Source organism: Narcine bancroftii, chromosome 5 (genome assembly GCF_036971445.1).
Source record: "Narcine bancroftii isolate sNarBan1 chromosome 5, sNarBan1.hap1, whole genome shotgun sequence".
NCBI classification, from domain to species: domain Eukaryota; kingdom Metazoa; phylum Chordata; class Chondrichthyes; order Torpediniformes; family Narcinidae; genus Narcine; species Narcine bancroftii.
In genome coordinates this window covers 32,371,205-32,386,419 of record NC_091473.1, presented here as the reverse complement: position 1 = coordinate 32,386,419, position 15,215 = coordinate 32,371,205, and the positions used below count along the sequence as shown (strand labels likewise).

At 41.1% G+C, this 15,215-nt stretch overlaps 1 protein-coding gene across 3 annotated transcripts in view; it reads right to left on the bottom strand.

Moving 5' to 3' along the window:
* frmd4bb (FERM domain containing 4Bb) overlaps nucleotides 1-15,215 on the bottom strand; it is a 335,203-nt gene that overhangs the window by 194,764 nt on the left and 125,224 nt on the right. The window contains exon 1 of one of the 3 annotated variants that reach the window (XM_069937081.1): nucleotides 4,870-5,263. The exons of the other annotated variants lie outside the window; for them this stretch is intronic. Within the exon in view, the coding sequence (XP_069793182.1) occupies nucleotides 4,870-5,031 (162 nt within the window). The 5' untranslated portion in view covers nucleotides 5,032-5,263. Of the gene's footprint in view, nucleotides 1-4,869; nucleotides 5,264-15,215 lie in introns of those variants that run through there. 3 annotated transcript variants of the gene reach the window in all.

The following is a 15,215-nucleotide window of genomic DNA, read 5'->3' as shown; positions in this document are numbered from 1 at the left end:
ATCTTTTTCTCTTTACAGTCTCTTGTAATTTTATATACATATTAGTAATAAATTTCTTAACAACAAAATACACTGCACACAATAATGGGATTCATAGAGTCCAATTCCCATGCAGATGTATTTCTTATGACACAGATTAACACACTTTCTCACTGTGACAGAATTACCAGTAGCTATATTATTTATAAGATGCTGCATTTTCTGTATATTTCCAATACTTTTTCTTGAATAAATAATGAAAATAAAATTGGATTTACTATCAGGAAAATAGAAATTAATATTTTATTAGATGGAGAAAAGGAACAAATTCCCCATTTTTCCTTTTTGAATGTAGTCACTCCTTCCTTTTGCAGGAAAGAGCGACTACACTGCTGTCCATCTCTGCCAGCCATGATGCATGTCAAAGGGAGGTGGGATTTAGAATGACAGATACTTTGAGTGCACAGTGAAAACTGATTGGACATGATATGAATGATGTCTTAGAGTCAACTTATGTCGCAATAAATTAGATCATGGTGGATTTCTAAACTGAAAAATGAATATAAACTCATGGGGAGACATGGGAAAGTCAAAAATGCAGTTATTCCAAATGATTTACAATCCAAAGAGAATTGCCAATATCAGTTCTTTTTACCTTTTCATTCAAGGCAAAATGCTCATTATTGAAATGAAGGTCACAGTGATGAATTTGAATTTACAATCATTTCTTGGATTGAAATAAGAATATAATTTGCAGATATCTTCTAATTGCATCCCTATTGTGCGATGCCAGAAGAGAGGCTTCTTTTACACCTCAAAATCGTGTTTTGAGGAATTAGTGCCTGTTTTTTTAGTTTTCAATGTTAGATGCAACGAGTTAGAATTAAATGGATATTTAGAAGACAATTGACATTTTATTTATGTCAGGGATCACTCAAACCGGTCTTCATATTTTTTACAAAATCTGTATCACATGCTGTGATTCTGAGTGAAATGAAGACTTTTGCTTATGTGTACTCTTCAGCTAATAATGGGCAAGGGGATGGCTGAATTAACCAAACACGGTGCTTGGTTCAGTCAGGTTAAGACGGCCAAGATGAATGGTAACAATAGCTTGGAAATTTTAACAGGGTATCGATTCTGCAAAGTTCGTGGAACCATCAATTTGAATATTGGCTGAGGAGTTGACGATGAATGGAATTGTTTATTGTACTGAGATGCAGTTTACCGGGAATAGTGGTAAATATAATACCAAAAGTGCAGCATGCAGTGTTAAATAGAAAAGTAAACAATACAAAGCAATCTTTTTCCAATGAGAGGTCAGTTCAAGAGCCTGATAACAGTAGGAAAGAAACTGTACTTGTATCTGAAGGCACACATTTTCAAAATCAGGCATCTTTACAGTAGGTGGGGGAAGAGAGTGTGACCTGGGTGGGATGCATCCTTCAACATTTTGGCTGCTTCCTGAACCAGTGAGAGTTAAAGACAAATATGATGGATTTGCGTGTTTGTCTGAAGTGCTTTCATAACTCTTCTGTGTGGAAACAGGTTGCTCTGAGACCCCTTTTAAATGTTCTCTGTTTCTCACCTTATATCTATGAATATTAGTTTTAGACTAAAGTCTTTTCCCCTCATGATTCGGTATTCCTTTTACAAGGCTCCATCGCTCCTGGGAAAAAGTCACTATTCAGCCTATTCTCAGGCTCTCCCATCCCAGTAATATCCTTATGAACATTCCCCCCTATATTTTGCAATTAACGATATCCTTCCTAGAGAAAGAGAACCAGAATTAAACACAGCATTGGCCTTGCTGTCTTATTCAGCTGTAATATGACATCATGTACTTAATGCTCTGACCAATGAAAACAAGTATCCCAAAAGCTTTCTTCACAGACCTGTCTACCTATGTCACCACTTTTAGGGAATCATGCACCTGTACCCCTAACCCTCTTTGTACTACAACACACCACAATGCCCTGCTATTTACTTGAGAGTCTTGTACACAAAAGTGCTGGAAAAAAAACCAGCCAGTCAAGCAACACCCATAGGATGTAAAAGGGAATCAAAGTTTCGTATCTTGCCAAATTATCGGAATTAAACTCCATCTGCCACTTCTTGTCCCACCGGCTTAATGTCATCTTAAATCCTATTGTAAACTTTGATAACCTTCCTCATTTCATGCTATACCTCCAGTTTTAGTCTCATCAGCAAACTTACTAACTATGGCACCTGCATGCTCATCCCAATTGTTACTGAAAATGTCAAACTAGACTGGACCCAGCATTGATCTCTGTGGCACACCACATTACATGCCTCCAGTCTGAAACAACCCTCCACCACCATCCTTCCTTCTCTTACCATCAAACAGATTTTGTGTTCAATTGCCTGTCCTATTCAATCTACTGTGCAGTGTTTTGTCAAAGGCTTTGCTAGAAAGTGAGCTGAAGGCTGCACAGGAATGAAGGGATAATTAGCTTGGAGGAAGCTGTAATTAGAACATCCAGTTGGTGGTGGAATTTCCTTGACATGGCATCAGTGTTGGTGATAGTGCTTTGCAAAGAGGCACAATTTCATATTTCACACCTTGGACCCCGCTGGGAATGTGCAAGATTTTGCATCAGGGGCTGGTGCTTTTTCAAAAATCTCAAGGATCCCACAGGCCACTCATTAAAAAGTGTTCATGAATCTTCAAGTTCTCCACTTTGGCAAAGGTGAGCAAAGACACTGCTGGTGACTTCAATGAGGAATCAATGCAATGAGACCCTGGATTTGTTGAAAGAAAAGCCATCTGTCCACACAAAAATCATGAAGCAAAATCCTTGGAATATGCCTGGAGTTTTCTCTCCATCTAGACTTGTGGGGCCTCAGGGGCTGGAGATAGGCCCTTATCGTTTCAGAAGAACGGGGCAGAGGGTTAGGAGCTAGGGAGGATCCTGCCGTGCATTGTTTCCCTTTCGCAAGTTCTGAGAACTTCGCTGAGGATCACTTAACTGATTGACTGAAGCCAGGTCTGCCCTTATTCCTGTGAATGCCTGCCATGCTAAGGGTTACATTTTAAAATAGTCATCCCCTCAGTGAGACTTGTGTGCATTCAGACAATTGCCTTGTCATTTCATCCAGATGCCCAGTACAGCAGCCATGACTGGGGTTCAAATCGGGCATTGTCTGTAAGGTGTTTGTACGTTCTCCCTGAGTCTACATGGGTTTGCTCCAGGTTCTTTGGCTTCCTCCCATTCTTCAATGTGTATGGGGATGATAGATTAATTGGGGTATTTTGGCAGCACAGGCTTATGGGTCAGAAGGACCTGCTACCAAGCTACACGTCTCAAAAAAATTTTTTTTTAAATTTGCTAAATACATTTTGATGTAATTTGTGCATCCCTGACCAATGTGTGGCGCAAGCCACACAGCAAAATTCAAGCATTAACTGGAGAGTTGAAATTTCCTTCCAGGCTCATTTACAGGGTGAACTTTAATTCTCAGACCTGTAGACAATCTACTAATTTAGTGTGGTGTTTGTGTTCATTATTCAGAATGTCCGTCAGCAGTATGTTCAGATTTACAGTATTGTTCTTCTCTAATCACCTTGAGAAGGTAGTGGGGCCACTTTCTTGGATTATTAGATTCCTCCTCATAAAGGTGTAGGTATCATTTGTTCAAGATCAACATGATAGATCAGATAAGATGATCCCACGACATATCACACAGTGTAATTCTGGTGCATACAGACTGGGTACCCCACTGTAAAAGTCAACCAACCTCAGCGTGACAAGATCGTTAATCTAGCTTGAGGGTGATTTCAAAGTTTCTACTCCTGATCTTGATTCAGCAGCCTATGTTGGATAGGGGATGAAAACAACTCTCAAAAAGGTGAGATTCTTCCTGAATACCTTGCACATATTTATCAGCAAGATTTACAGATGAAGAAACTGCACTTGGACAAAATATGGGAAAGGCGATAAGACCCACAGCACAAGTAGCAAGAAGGCCAAAACACTTCAACGTTCTGAAAAGGTTGATGCATTGGGCAAATCTAAAAGGATCTTTCACACGCATTATTTGTTTCACCTGATTTTTAAAATGTAACCTCTTTCCCTCCATTTGGATCTTTATGGGTCACACATCATTCACCAGCCAAAAGGGAGAAGTAGGTCACTTGGTTTTGGTCTGCTCCTATATTCCTTCTCATTTGCTATATAGTCTATCAAGATCTTTGCTCGATAATTTCTTCCACTTTCACAGTGAACACCTGATCATGATCTTAGTAAGCCGATCAATCAACACCTCCCCGACAATATTTTTTTCCTATCACTGTGAAACAAAGAACATTTCAGCAAGCTGATTCAATGGAAATAATTTACTAATCAGTAAAAATCTTTAGCCAATTGCATTCAAATTAAAGTTTTCACCAAAGTATTATTCAAGTTTTGGGTCAAATGTAATTATCATCCAAATTGAAGTGCAGCAGTGGTTACAATACATTAAGATTATCATCAACTCCATGTCGTGATACAACTTGGACTTCAATTCAAAATATCGCAAGATCTACGCAATCGTCTTTTTTTTTGGTCTCTTGCTTGCAGCTATCATTCACTCTCATGCTCTTGGCAGTTTCTAGTAGGATTTTAAAGTGGCAACTGGAGGGATGACCAGTTAATTACAGTCACATTCATCTTCACAAGATAAAACTAAAATTATTTCAGTGAAAAATTAAGTGATCATCCACATGTTCCACTGCATGAACTGCCAATGCAACTTTCTAAGCAGGCACTCATTTAAATTATGATTTGGTTTTACAAAATCCTAGTTATACTAAAAGAAAATCAGCTTAGCCTGTGAATCATCTGAATGCACATCCTCATGCACAAGAATGCGGGTAGTTATTTTTACCTGGTAAACATCACGCAGTCCACACCAAGTCCTTAGCATTTGCTGACAAGCTTGCAACTTCTCAGTATACCACCTCCTTAAAGTTGTTACTGTCAAAGTCCATAGAAATCGACTGCCACTAAAAAGCAGATCTTCCATTCCACACATGAAAGTTGAAGCCATTTTTAAAACAAAAAAGTCCTCTTTCAGGATAGAGTCAGTTAATTAAACCCAGATTTGGGGGGGGGGGTGGGGGAGACCCCTGGGTTGTTCAGATGCAGGATTACATCGGTTTATACTCATTCACGAAGCAAAGAGCAAGGAGATATAAAGGAACAGGTCAGATCCTAAACAAACTTTCCTTTCAGTGCACTTCCTGGGCAGACTCCAAAGCATGCCCCAGCTTTGCTTGAAGCTGGGCCAATGACTTGCGTGGCAGAGTCACCACGAGAAACTCCCGCACCGTTTAGTCCACTGCTAACACAGACTAAAATCTCTTCAAACCTCCACAACTGCCAGTATGTGCTGCAATCAAATTTTGTGCTTGCTTCCTAATTTCCTTCCTGCTGACGATAAAGAATCCATGGCCCTGGCTGGAGCAAAACTGCCTTCACAGGAAAATTTATTGTGAAGTTTTTCCAAGCTTAACCGTCTCTGACTATTCCCTCTGACAGATGTACACAAACAGGCAAATATTTCTTAGTGAATCATCTTGAACCACTTATACTAATTATTAAGGAAGCCAGTTTTGAAAGTCCGATTGCTGTATCTGAACAAGTAATAAGACTGCATAAGTACAGAACAATACATACGAGGGGCTCCCCTATCAGAGCAGTCAGTTCTTAATTGCAGTAGAGTGTTTTGCATGTCTATAGTTAGCATCATAAATGCAGTTGAATAGTTCAGAGATTAATTGGTGGCAGGCCCAATTACTGTATACACTTGGGCAAGAGCTGGTCCTGGTGACAAATAGATTGAGGGTTAATTTTTTTTTTGCTGTTGTTCTGGACTCAAGTTTCCTGAACTGACTGGGGAAAAAAAACATTCCCCTTGCCACTACACCCTGCATTTTCCTGAAGAAAGTTGCACAAAGATCTTTTAACAGAGTACATATTGGCCTTGGCTCGAAGCCCTCTCAGCTGTAAATCTGTTTCGGAAATCTCTAGTGGAAATGAGACATTTTCTCTGAAAGCCAACCAGATTTGAAACAAAATTCAACTCCTCCCACTGCACAACTGGAAACCCAGTCCAAAACAAAGTGCTGTTAGCCAGCCAACAACACCATCATTTGAAAGAATGGATTGAAAATATCACCTTTTACTAATGGTAGCTGTTTTATTAAGATCTGTTTAGAGTTTTATTAAATTACTATGACTGACAACCTTTCAATAAATTGAATGGATCCATCGTGCCTTTCTTTCCAAATGCCCTGTAATGCAGCACAGATGGTGCTGCCAATCAGTATTTTGTGAAGCCCTGTTGAGAAAATGATCTATTGTGACAAAATGTCATTTGGTTAAAGATGCAAATATTCTCAGAGGAAGGGAATTCTGACCAATTTCATAGGGTTTTGTAAAATAATATTCACCCACAAATTTCACAAAAGAATCCAATTATTCTTATAAAATGGGATCCAGCTTACAAATAAATATTTTTCTTGTAGATATCCAACACTTGGTCTCTCTTGTAACATTAAGGAACATGCTTCCTATTTTGAGGAAGCAGATGTTATCACACCCAGATTTTGATCTGAAAGGCAATGACTTGTGAAAGGTGTTGATGAGCATTTTATGCTGGTTTAGTTTCAGTGTCATTTAAATTCAAGAGAGTGGCTCTCTCCTGATCGACTTCTAATAGCCTTCATTTTGCAGCTCTCAAATAACCAGTCTCACACTGATTACGTAACAAGTCACCAAGCCCACGAATTCAGATGTGGACAGCAGAAAATTGAGGAAATTGAAGAGATCAGTAAATTTAAAGTTCATCTTATCCCATCCACTCAGAGTTGATTTTTGCTTTCCGACAGTTAAACAGGTTGACCAAGGAACTGCAGCACCCTGGGACAGGTACACCCGAGTTGCTCAGGAGGGCAACAACCCTTCCATCACTGTTGAAAGCAGATGAAACTTTCCTTTGCCTGCTCCAGCCACCCAACAAAAGTAACCCCCTCCCCAATGAATACAAAGTGTAACTTCTTAAAATTGATCATTTAGAAAAAAAGTTCTTCCCACCGGGAATGACATTTTTGATGACAGGTTTAGTATGTGGTACAGGAGCACCCGAGGCCAAGTGTGTCATTTTGAAGAATAAAACCAATAATCTGTAAAATAGGAAGCTGCAAAGCATTGGATCAGAGGTCAACCCACAGGATCATAAGAGCAGCAGAGAGGTCATTGGGATATCTCCTTCCACCACACCGTCCTGTATCTCTCCCCCCCCCACCCACCCCCCATCATCGACATGATCTACCGGGATCATTTTTTGAAGAGGCCTTGCAAATTGTTGAGGATTCTGCTTGCAGCATCTTCCAGCTACTCCTGTTGGGAAAGAGATACAGGAGTATCAAAGCCAGAACCACCAGGCTGAGAAGCAGCTTTCCCCCCAACCCCCCTCAAGGGGAGTGAGACTTCTGAATAACTGAATCAACTGCTCATACAAACCCTGAAACAACTATTAATTAGAAAATATTTATTTACTTTTTGTATATGTATATATGTACTGCATATGTATAATTTGAAAGCGCTCCAATGAATGTTGAGGATGGAGCGGAGACAACGCTGGTGGAAGCGTTCTAGGAGCCGTAGGTGATGCCGGTAGAGGACCCATGATTCGGAGCCGAACAGGAGTCGAAGTACTCGAGATGGCAGAGGTCGACAGCATCGAGTCCACACTGCTGAAGATCCAGCTGCGCTGGGTGGGTCACGTCTCCAGAATGGAGGACCATCGCCTTCCCAAGATCGTGTTATATGGCGAGCTCTCCACTGGCCACCGTGACAGAGGTGCACCAAAGAAAAGGTACAAGGACTGCCTAAAGAAATCTCTTGGTGCCTGCCACATTGACCACCGCCAGTGGGCTGATATCGCCTCAAACCGTGCATCTTGGCGTCTCACAGTTTGGCGGGCAGCAACCTCCTTTGAAGAAGACCGCAGAGCCCACCTCACCGACAAAAGGCAAAGGAGGAAAAACCCAACACCCAACCCCAACCAACCAATTTTCCCCTGCAACCGCTGCAACCGTGTCTGCCTGTCCCGCATCGGACTTGTCAGCCACCAACGAGCCTGCAGCTGACGTGGACATTTACCCCCTCCATAAATCTTCGTCCGCGAAGCCAAGCCAAAGGTGTATAATTTGTATGTGTGGATGTGCACTGAGGTCCTGCAAAGACTGTTTCATCAAGTTGTACCTTGTACAATTGCATGATAATAAATTTGACCTTAAAGTGCTCTCAGGGCCAGCATGGGAGGGGGTGTGGGAAGTGAATGGGAAAAGTCTGGTGTTTGGAGAAAAAAAATGTATCCCTAATGATATTTGGATAAACTGCTGTGGTTCCACCTTTTTGAGTCATATTGAGATACAACAAAGAAAGAGGCCCTTTGGCCCACAAAAGTCAGTGCTGTCAAGTAACCATCCATTCACACCAATACTACATTAATCTAATTTTTATTCTCATGCACCTGCAAGTCATCAGGATGTGGAAGAAAACTGGAGCACATGGGAGAAACCTACAAGGTCACAGAGAGAATGTAGAAAGTCCTTCAGGATTGAGGATTACTAACTTCTTTGATATTCTGAGTCCCAGGAACTATGACTTAATTTTGAAATGATGGAAGAAGCCGAACTTGTACCACTGAATGCTCATCTTCAGGCTCCGGACCTTTTTCCTGATGGCAGCAGAGTGAAGGGGGCATGGGCTGGGTGATTAGGGGGGGGGGGGTCTTTGAGGATAGAGACGGCTTTTTTAAGACACCTCCTCATGTAGGTGTGCTCGATGGAGTGGAGTCTGATGCCTGTGATGTCACAGGATGAGTCAACAACCCTCTCGAGTCTTCTCTTGTCCTGAGAGTTGGCACCTCCATACCAGACGGTAGGCTTTTTCACACCCGAATCTAGGGTCCCTCCTTGGACCCATGTGAAGTTCTCAGGAGGGATGCACCTCCCAGGCCTTTCACACCGCAGCCTTACTTACCTGGTAAATCGGCAGAGATGATGTCACAAATGATGCATCATGCACTCACAGGAAGTTCCACCAGAAGTCGAATAGCACAGTTGTAATGGTGAACGGGATGGATTTATGGATGCCAGACTTGCAAAGCTGTGCCTCAGTTACAAAGCAGGCAACTGTGTAAACATAATTGTCAACGGTCCATATATTCACAGACGCCTATGTGATGCATGCACGTAGGAGCTGAAGTCATGAAGCTTACTTGGCAAGTTATTTGTAGTTTTACACTGCCAGAAGGTGATTGGCAGGTGAACTCGCTGGGCTCCGAGAGTACCCCCCCCCCCCCCCCCACCCCAAACACGGGTCTCGGAGCTCAGTTGAGTTTGACCAGCCCTGCCCAGTTCGACATGTTCACACCGCACGATTCCCTGGTAGGTAACTGGGTAAATTGCTTGATTAACCCACTTGCATATGGCAATGTGAAAAGGCCGAGTGATTCAACCAGTCAGTATGCTCTCCACCGTACACCTGTGGAAGATTTTGTGAGTCTTCAGTGACAATACCACATCTCCTCAAGCACATCAAACTATAGCCACTGAAGAGCCTTCTTTGAGATTGCATCAACATGGAGGATCCAGGACAGACCCTTGGAGATGTTGATACCCAGGAATTTGAAGTTCTTGACCCTCGCCACTACTAAGCCCTTGATGACACTATATAAAATTTCTATACTCCTTAATCAAATTGAGGCAAATTCTACAATTGAACTTTATGATGTGTCATTTACCTGAAAAAAATTAAAATTCTTCTCTCCAAAGAGGCTGCCTGCCTTGCTGAACATTTGCAGAATTTTGTTTTGGTTTTCTTTAGATTTTCAATGCAGAACATAAAATATAACACAGAAAGAGGGTCTTTGTCCCATGTGTCTGTACCAAACATCCTGTCCAATTGAAAATGAATCCTTGCTGCTTACACCCTATACATACCCCTTTATTCTCCACATTTCTGTCTAGACGCCTCAAACACTACTCTCACATCTGCAGCACTCCCACTCTACTGCACCCACAATTCCAGGCACCTACCTTTCTCTAGGAAAAAAAATCTTGTCTTGTATATCTCCTTTACACTCTTCCCCCCCCCCCCCCACACACACACATTCACCTTCAATGCACATCTTCAATTAAAAGAGATTCTGAGTGTCCACACAACCAATGCTTTTCATAATTTTATAAACCTCTATCAGTTCATCATTTGTCCAACCTCTCCCCATACCCTCTAATACAGGAAAAGTTTTGATAAATCTCTTCTGTACCCTTTCCAAAGTCTCCATATCCTTCCTGTAATGGCACAATGAGAATTGCACATAGTACTCCAAGTGTGGCCTAACCAAAGTTTTCTATAACTGCAACATCACTTCATAACTTTTATACTCAATGCCCTCCCAGTGAAGCCAAGCATACCTTATACCTTCTTTCCCGCCACACCTACTTGCACGGCTATTTTCAAGGATCCATGAACTTGATCCCATCAGTGCTCTTCAAGAGTTCTGTCATTAGCTGCACATTTCCCTTACATTTGACTTCCCACATGCAACACCTCACACTGTCCAGATTATATTATATCTGCCATTTCTCTGCTCATATCTATAACTGATCAATATCCTTTTGCATTTGTTGAAAAAAAATTATCACAAATTATCAAAAAAAAATTATCACATAATACTACATTAAAATGTAATGTACATGTTATGCATTTTTTTTGTCTGCTGTAAGACAAACAAAGAGTCAGCATGAACATTGCCCATCACCCTAACAATAGGAGAAGGAAAAACAAAAGAGAGTCCCTTCAGAGTCACCAAGCGTCCATGGATTTTCCTCCAGTGCTCCCTCAGCCTCTGGAGTCATACAGACTCCAGTACAAACTGTTGGCGACCCGAGCTCCAGATCCAAACCTCCAACAAGATCAGAAAGCATTCGGTGACTGAGGCCTTTTGGTGCCCTCAGTACCCTCTTGAATCCCAGTTCCGATACCTGGTTACCATGAGCCAATTTACTGGGAGACCGAATCATTACCAATTGCTGCCCAATTACACCCAACTGACCTAAAACCCCTGGTATATTTTGAACAGTGGGAGGAAACCAAAGCCCAAAGCCTGTGTGGGTCCTTCGGTCACTGAGCCCCTTGCTGGTCCTAAAACCTGAGGATCGATCCCAGTAGCCCCTGGGGACTTATCCAACTTAATGCTCTTGAAAAGATCCAATGTCATCTTTCTCTTGATTTCAAAATGCTCGAGCACATATGTATTCTCTGTGTTCTTTTCCTTGGTGAATACTGATTTAGTACCTCACTCACTTCTTCTGAGTCAATGCATAAATTCCCTCCTTTGACTGAGTGGTTGCATCCTCTCCCTTGTCATTAAAGAAAAATGCAAGTATCAACTTTAGGATTCTCTTTAATCCTGTTCACCAAGGACATTACACAGCCCCTTTTGGCTTCCTAATGCCCTGAGTGAGCTCTTTGCAAACTCCTTTTATTCCTCCAGGGATCTATCTATTTTAGCTTCCTGAACCTTGAATATGCCTCCTTTCAGCTGTTTTTAAAAAAAAGTTCAAAAGATTCCTTTTTTTCTGGTGAAATTATTTCCAAAGAAATGCCTGATGACTTTCTGTAAACTGTGACAGACTCAAGTCAGTGGAAACTTGTACTGTGGCTACAAGTTACTCAAAGGATTTTATTCTTTCATGCTGTAATTTAGCTTTCTTCTTCCGTTGCTGCAGTTTTGAGAAAGAAATCTTTCTGGGAATATTTTAATCAGGAAGTTAGCCTTGATAGTGCAAAAAAAAAGTGTAATTCTGTTTTGAGTTTAATTACTTTCAAAACTGACTAGCACCAGGAATTGTGTCCACCGTTTAATAATTCTGTTAAAAGCGAAGGTTTATCAAAGCCATGGAAAATCTCTCGAGTGCAAGCTGAAATGGGTTTGGTAAAGGTCTGCCATGTTTCTGTCTTTTTACAAAAGGCTACAATCTCTCTGTACAAATCAATGGGCCACATGCTTCTGTCTAGAGTACCATTTTCTCCAAATCCTCCCATTTTCATCCTTTATTGCATTCTTACATTGTGCTTCAGTTATAGATTCACACAGCAAACAAACAGACCATTTGGCCCATCTTCCAGTGTTTGGTGCATAGTTTTTTTTAAATGACAGGGTGGCTCTTGAGCTCATCTAGATGCATTGTCAATACTATCAGTGATTCTGCTTCCACCACTCTCTCAGGCATCACATTCCAGATACTGTAAGGTAAAACATCATGAGATGGGAATGTGTAAGGAGTTACCCTGGGCAGGGCTGTAACAAGATGTGAATGCATCCTTGTACTTACAAGATAAGAGAGACATTGATGGATTGAGAGGCAGGAAGCTAGCAGGGAAAGGATAGCAACAGTTTTAGTCATTGGACAAGTAATGATATGATGATGTTCTAAGCACGTATCCAAGGGTATAAAAAATCACCATTTTGCTGATAACGGCAGAATGCATTCTCCGACTAACATGGTTAGTTGCAAGTGTTACAATCCGGTAATAAAGAACAAAGAACCCTGATTTCGACTCAGTCTGGTGTTTGTCTCACTCATTCATGAACAAAGCAGACCTAACAATACTCACCACTCTCTGGGTGAAAAAGGCTTTCTTCAGGTGCCCTTTAAATCACTTGCTCCTTATCCTCTGTCATCCAATTTTAACCACCACTAATATGTGGAGGGATTTGCTGCAGTATACCCTACCTATACCTCTCAATTTTATAAATCCCAATCATATATCTTTTTAACCTCTTCCACTACAGAGAAAGCAGACCTTCCCTCCCTGCTGTCTCCTCGAGTTGCACACTGCATCTGATGTAACAATCTAGTAAATCTCCTCTGCACCATCTCCAATGCTGTCACACCTTGCATTCAGTGTGGTGTCCAGAACTGCAAACGATAGTTCCAACTGTGATTGACAAATGTTTTTTTTTAAATATATAGATGGGACATAATCTCTCTGCTCTTATACTCAATGCCCAAACCAACTAAGACATGTAACCCATTTGCCTTCTCAATCACATTATCTACCTGTTTTGCCTTTCAAGGATCTTTGGAGTTGGAGATCAAGGACCCATTGCTGTAGGGCCTGACTATTCATGATGTGTCATAACCTCAATAGTACTTCCAAAATGAATAACCTCACATCAATCTTAACTCTATTTGCAATTTATCTGCCTATTATTACCCTGTAGCCCAAAACTATCCTCCATATTATAAACAACTGCAATTTTCATGTCTTCTACAAATTCACTGATTATGCCTCCTGCATTCACATCCAATAATTCACGCATATTAAAAGCAAACATTAACCAAGCACAAGTTCTTGTAAAATAGTACTAGTCTCAAGCATCCAAATCACAAAAACAACCATCTCCCATAATCTTGGTCTCCAATTTTGGCGACCATTTACCAACTTCTCCTGATTTCTTTTAGATCAGTCAACCATGTGGGACCTTGAAAAAGTCCATATAAATCATATTTACTGCTCTGATTGATACATTTAATTACCTGCCCAAAAAAATGAATTAGTTTGGTCTAATCTCTGATTAGTTCCTGCCTTCCCAATTGACCATTCGTCCTTTCGCACATTATTTTTTTTCAGATAACATCCCTACCACTGACATTAGGCTCGCAGGACTGTCATGACCAAACTTTTCCCTGCTGCAGTAATTGAAAAGGGGACCACATTAGTTCTCCTTCAGTCACCTAGTACCTCACTTGTGGCCAGTAAAAATGAAAAATCTCAACCAAACCTCCGACAATTTCTTACTTTGCCACCATATCAGTCTGGAGATTTGTTCACCTTTCAGCTTGAGGGAAATTGAACATCTCCTCTCTAGTTAAGGGGGCCTGCACTTAAATCTCATCTTTCCCATCCCTGAATCCCCCAACTACAAAGTTTATTCCCTTTGTGACTATTGATGAAGAGTGCTCATGCAGGGTCCTCACCTATAACTTCTGACCATGCACAGATTTCCCATTGTCCCTCATAGGCCCTACACTTTCTCTGGTTATTCTTTTGCCCATAAATATACATGCCTTCCTTAGTCCTGTCTGCCTGTGAGGTTTCATCATCTCTCTTAGCCCTCTAAAGTTTCCTTTTTTACTTTCCTTACACTTTTTTATTACTCTTGTCTGTATTCCATATACCTCAAGTACTTACTTTTATCCCTCTCTTTATCCAACCCTCAATATCTCTCATGTTTCTTCTACTTGTTAATCCTCAGGTTGCACCCTTTAAAGGAACATGCTCCCCTGAACTTTCCTAATGCACAGCTGTACCCTTTCCTGGAATGGATGTTCCCAATTAACTTTCCTGGTCTTGTCTTAATTTAAAATTATCCCATTAAGACTCGCATTCCTGGCCTACCTTTTTCATTATCAATCTCCAAAGTGTTACCCACTGATATTCCCTATACCTGATCAGCGATACAGGTACTCCCTGACTTGCAACCTATGCTACTTTTGTCCATTTGCAAGTACGACCAAATTAAAAAAAAATAAAAAAAAATATAAAATTTATGTTACTTATGTTGTATTTGACAAAATACAACAGGGATACCAGGCATGCAAGAGTCAAAATATGTATACTTACTTTGTTAGTTGGCATCCCAGGGTCCATAGACTGGGCACGGCCATCTTGATTTCTATGCGCAAGCATGAGCCTTCGGTTGGAGCAAGTGCAGTGGGTTCACATATTGGAGTTTTGTTGGCGCATGTGCGAGAGTTAAGCATGCAAAGCTATTGGTCCCAACCCAGTTTGGGTGCAATCCATCTTGATTGTACAGATCCCACCTTCCCCAACAAACCAATAACCTAAAGCACATCACTTAAGCCATGCATTTATCTGTCCTATTCTTGTATAGCATTGGAATCATTCAAACAATTACAACCTGTGAGGTTCTACTCTTTAAATAGTTACCTAGCTCCCTCAATTCACATTTCAGAACCTCATTCATTCTCCTAGCATTGGTAGCAACATGGACATTAACCCACCCCTCTCACAGTGTCCTAGAGCAGGCCTTGATTGTAGCATATAGAAGGCAACATGCCATCCTGGACTCATTTGCTATTTGTTGTCAGCCCAAATTGCATCGGGTTTGATTACATTTGCTGACCC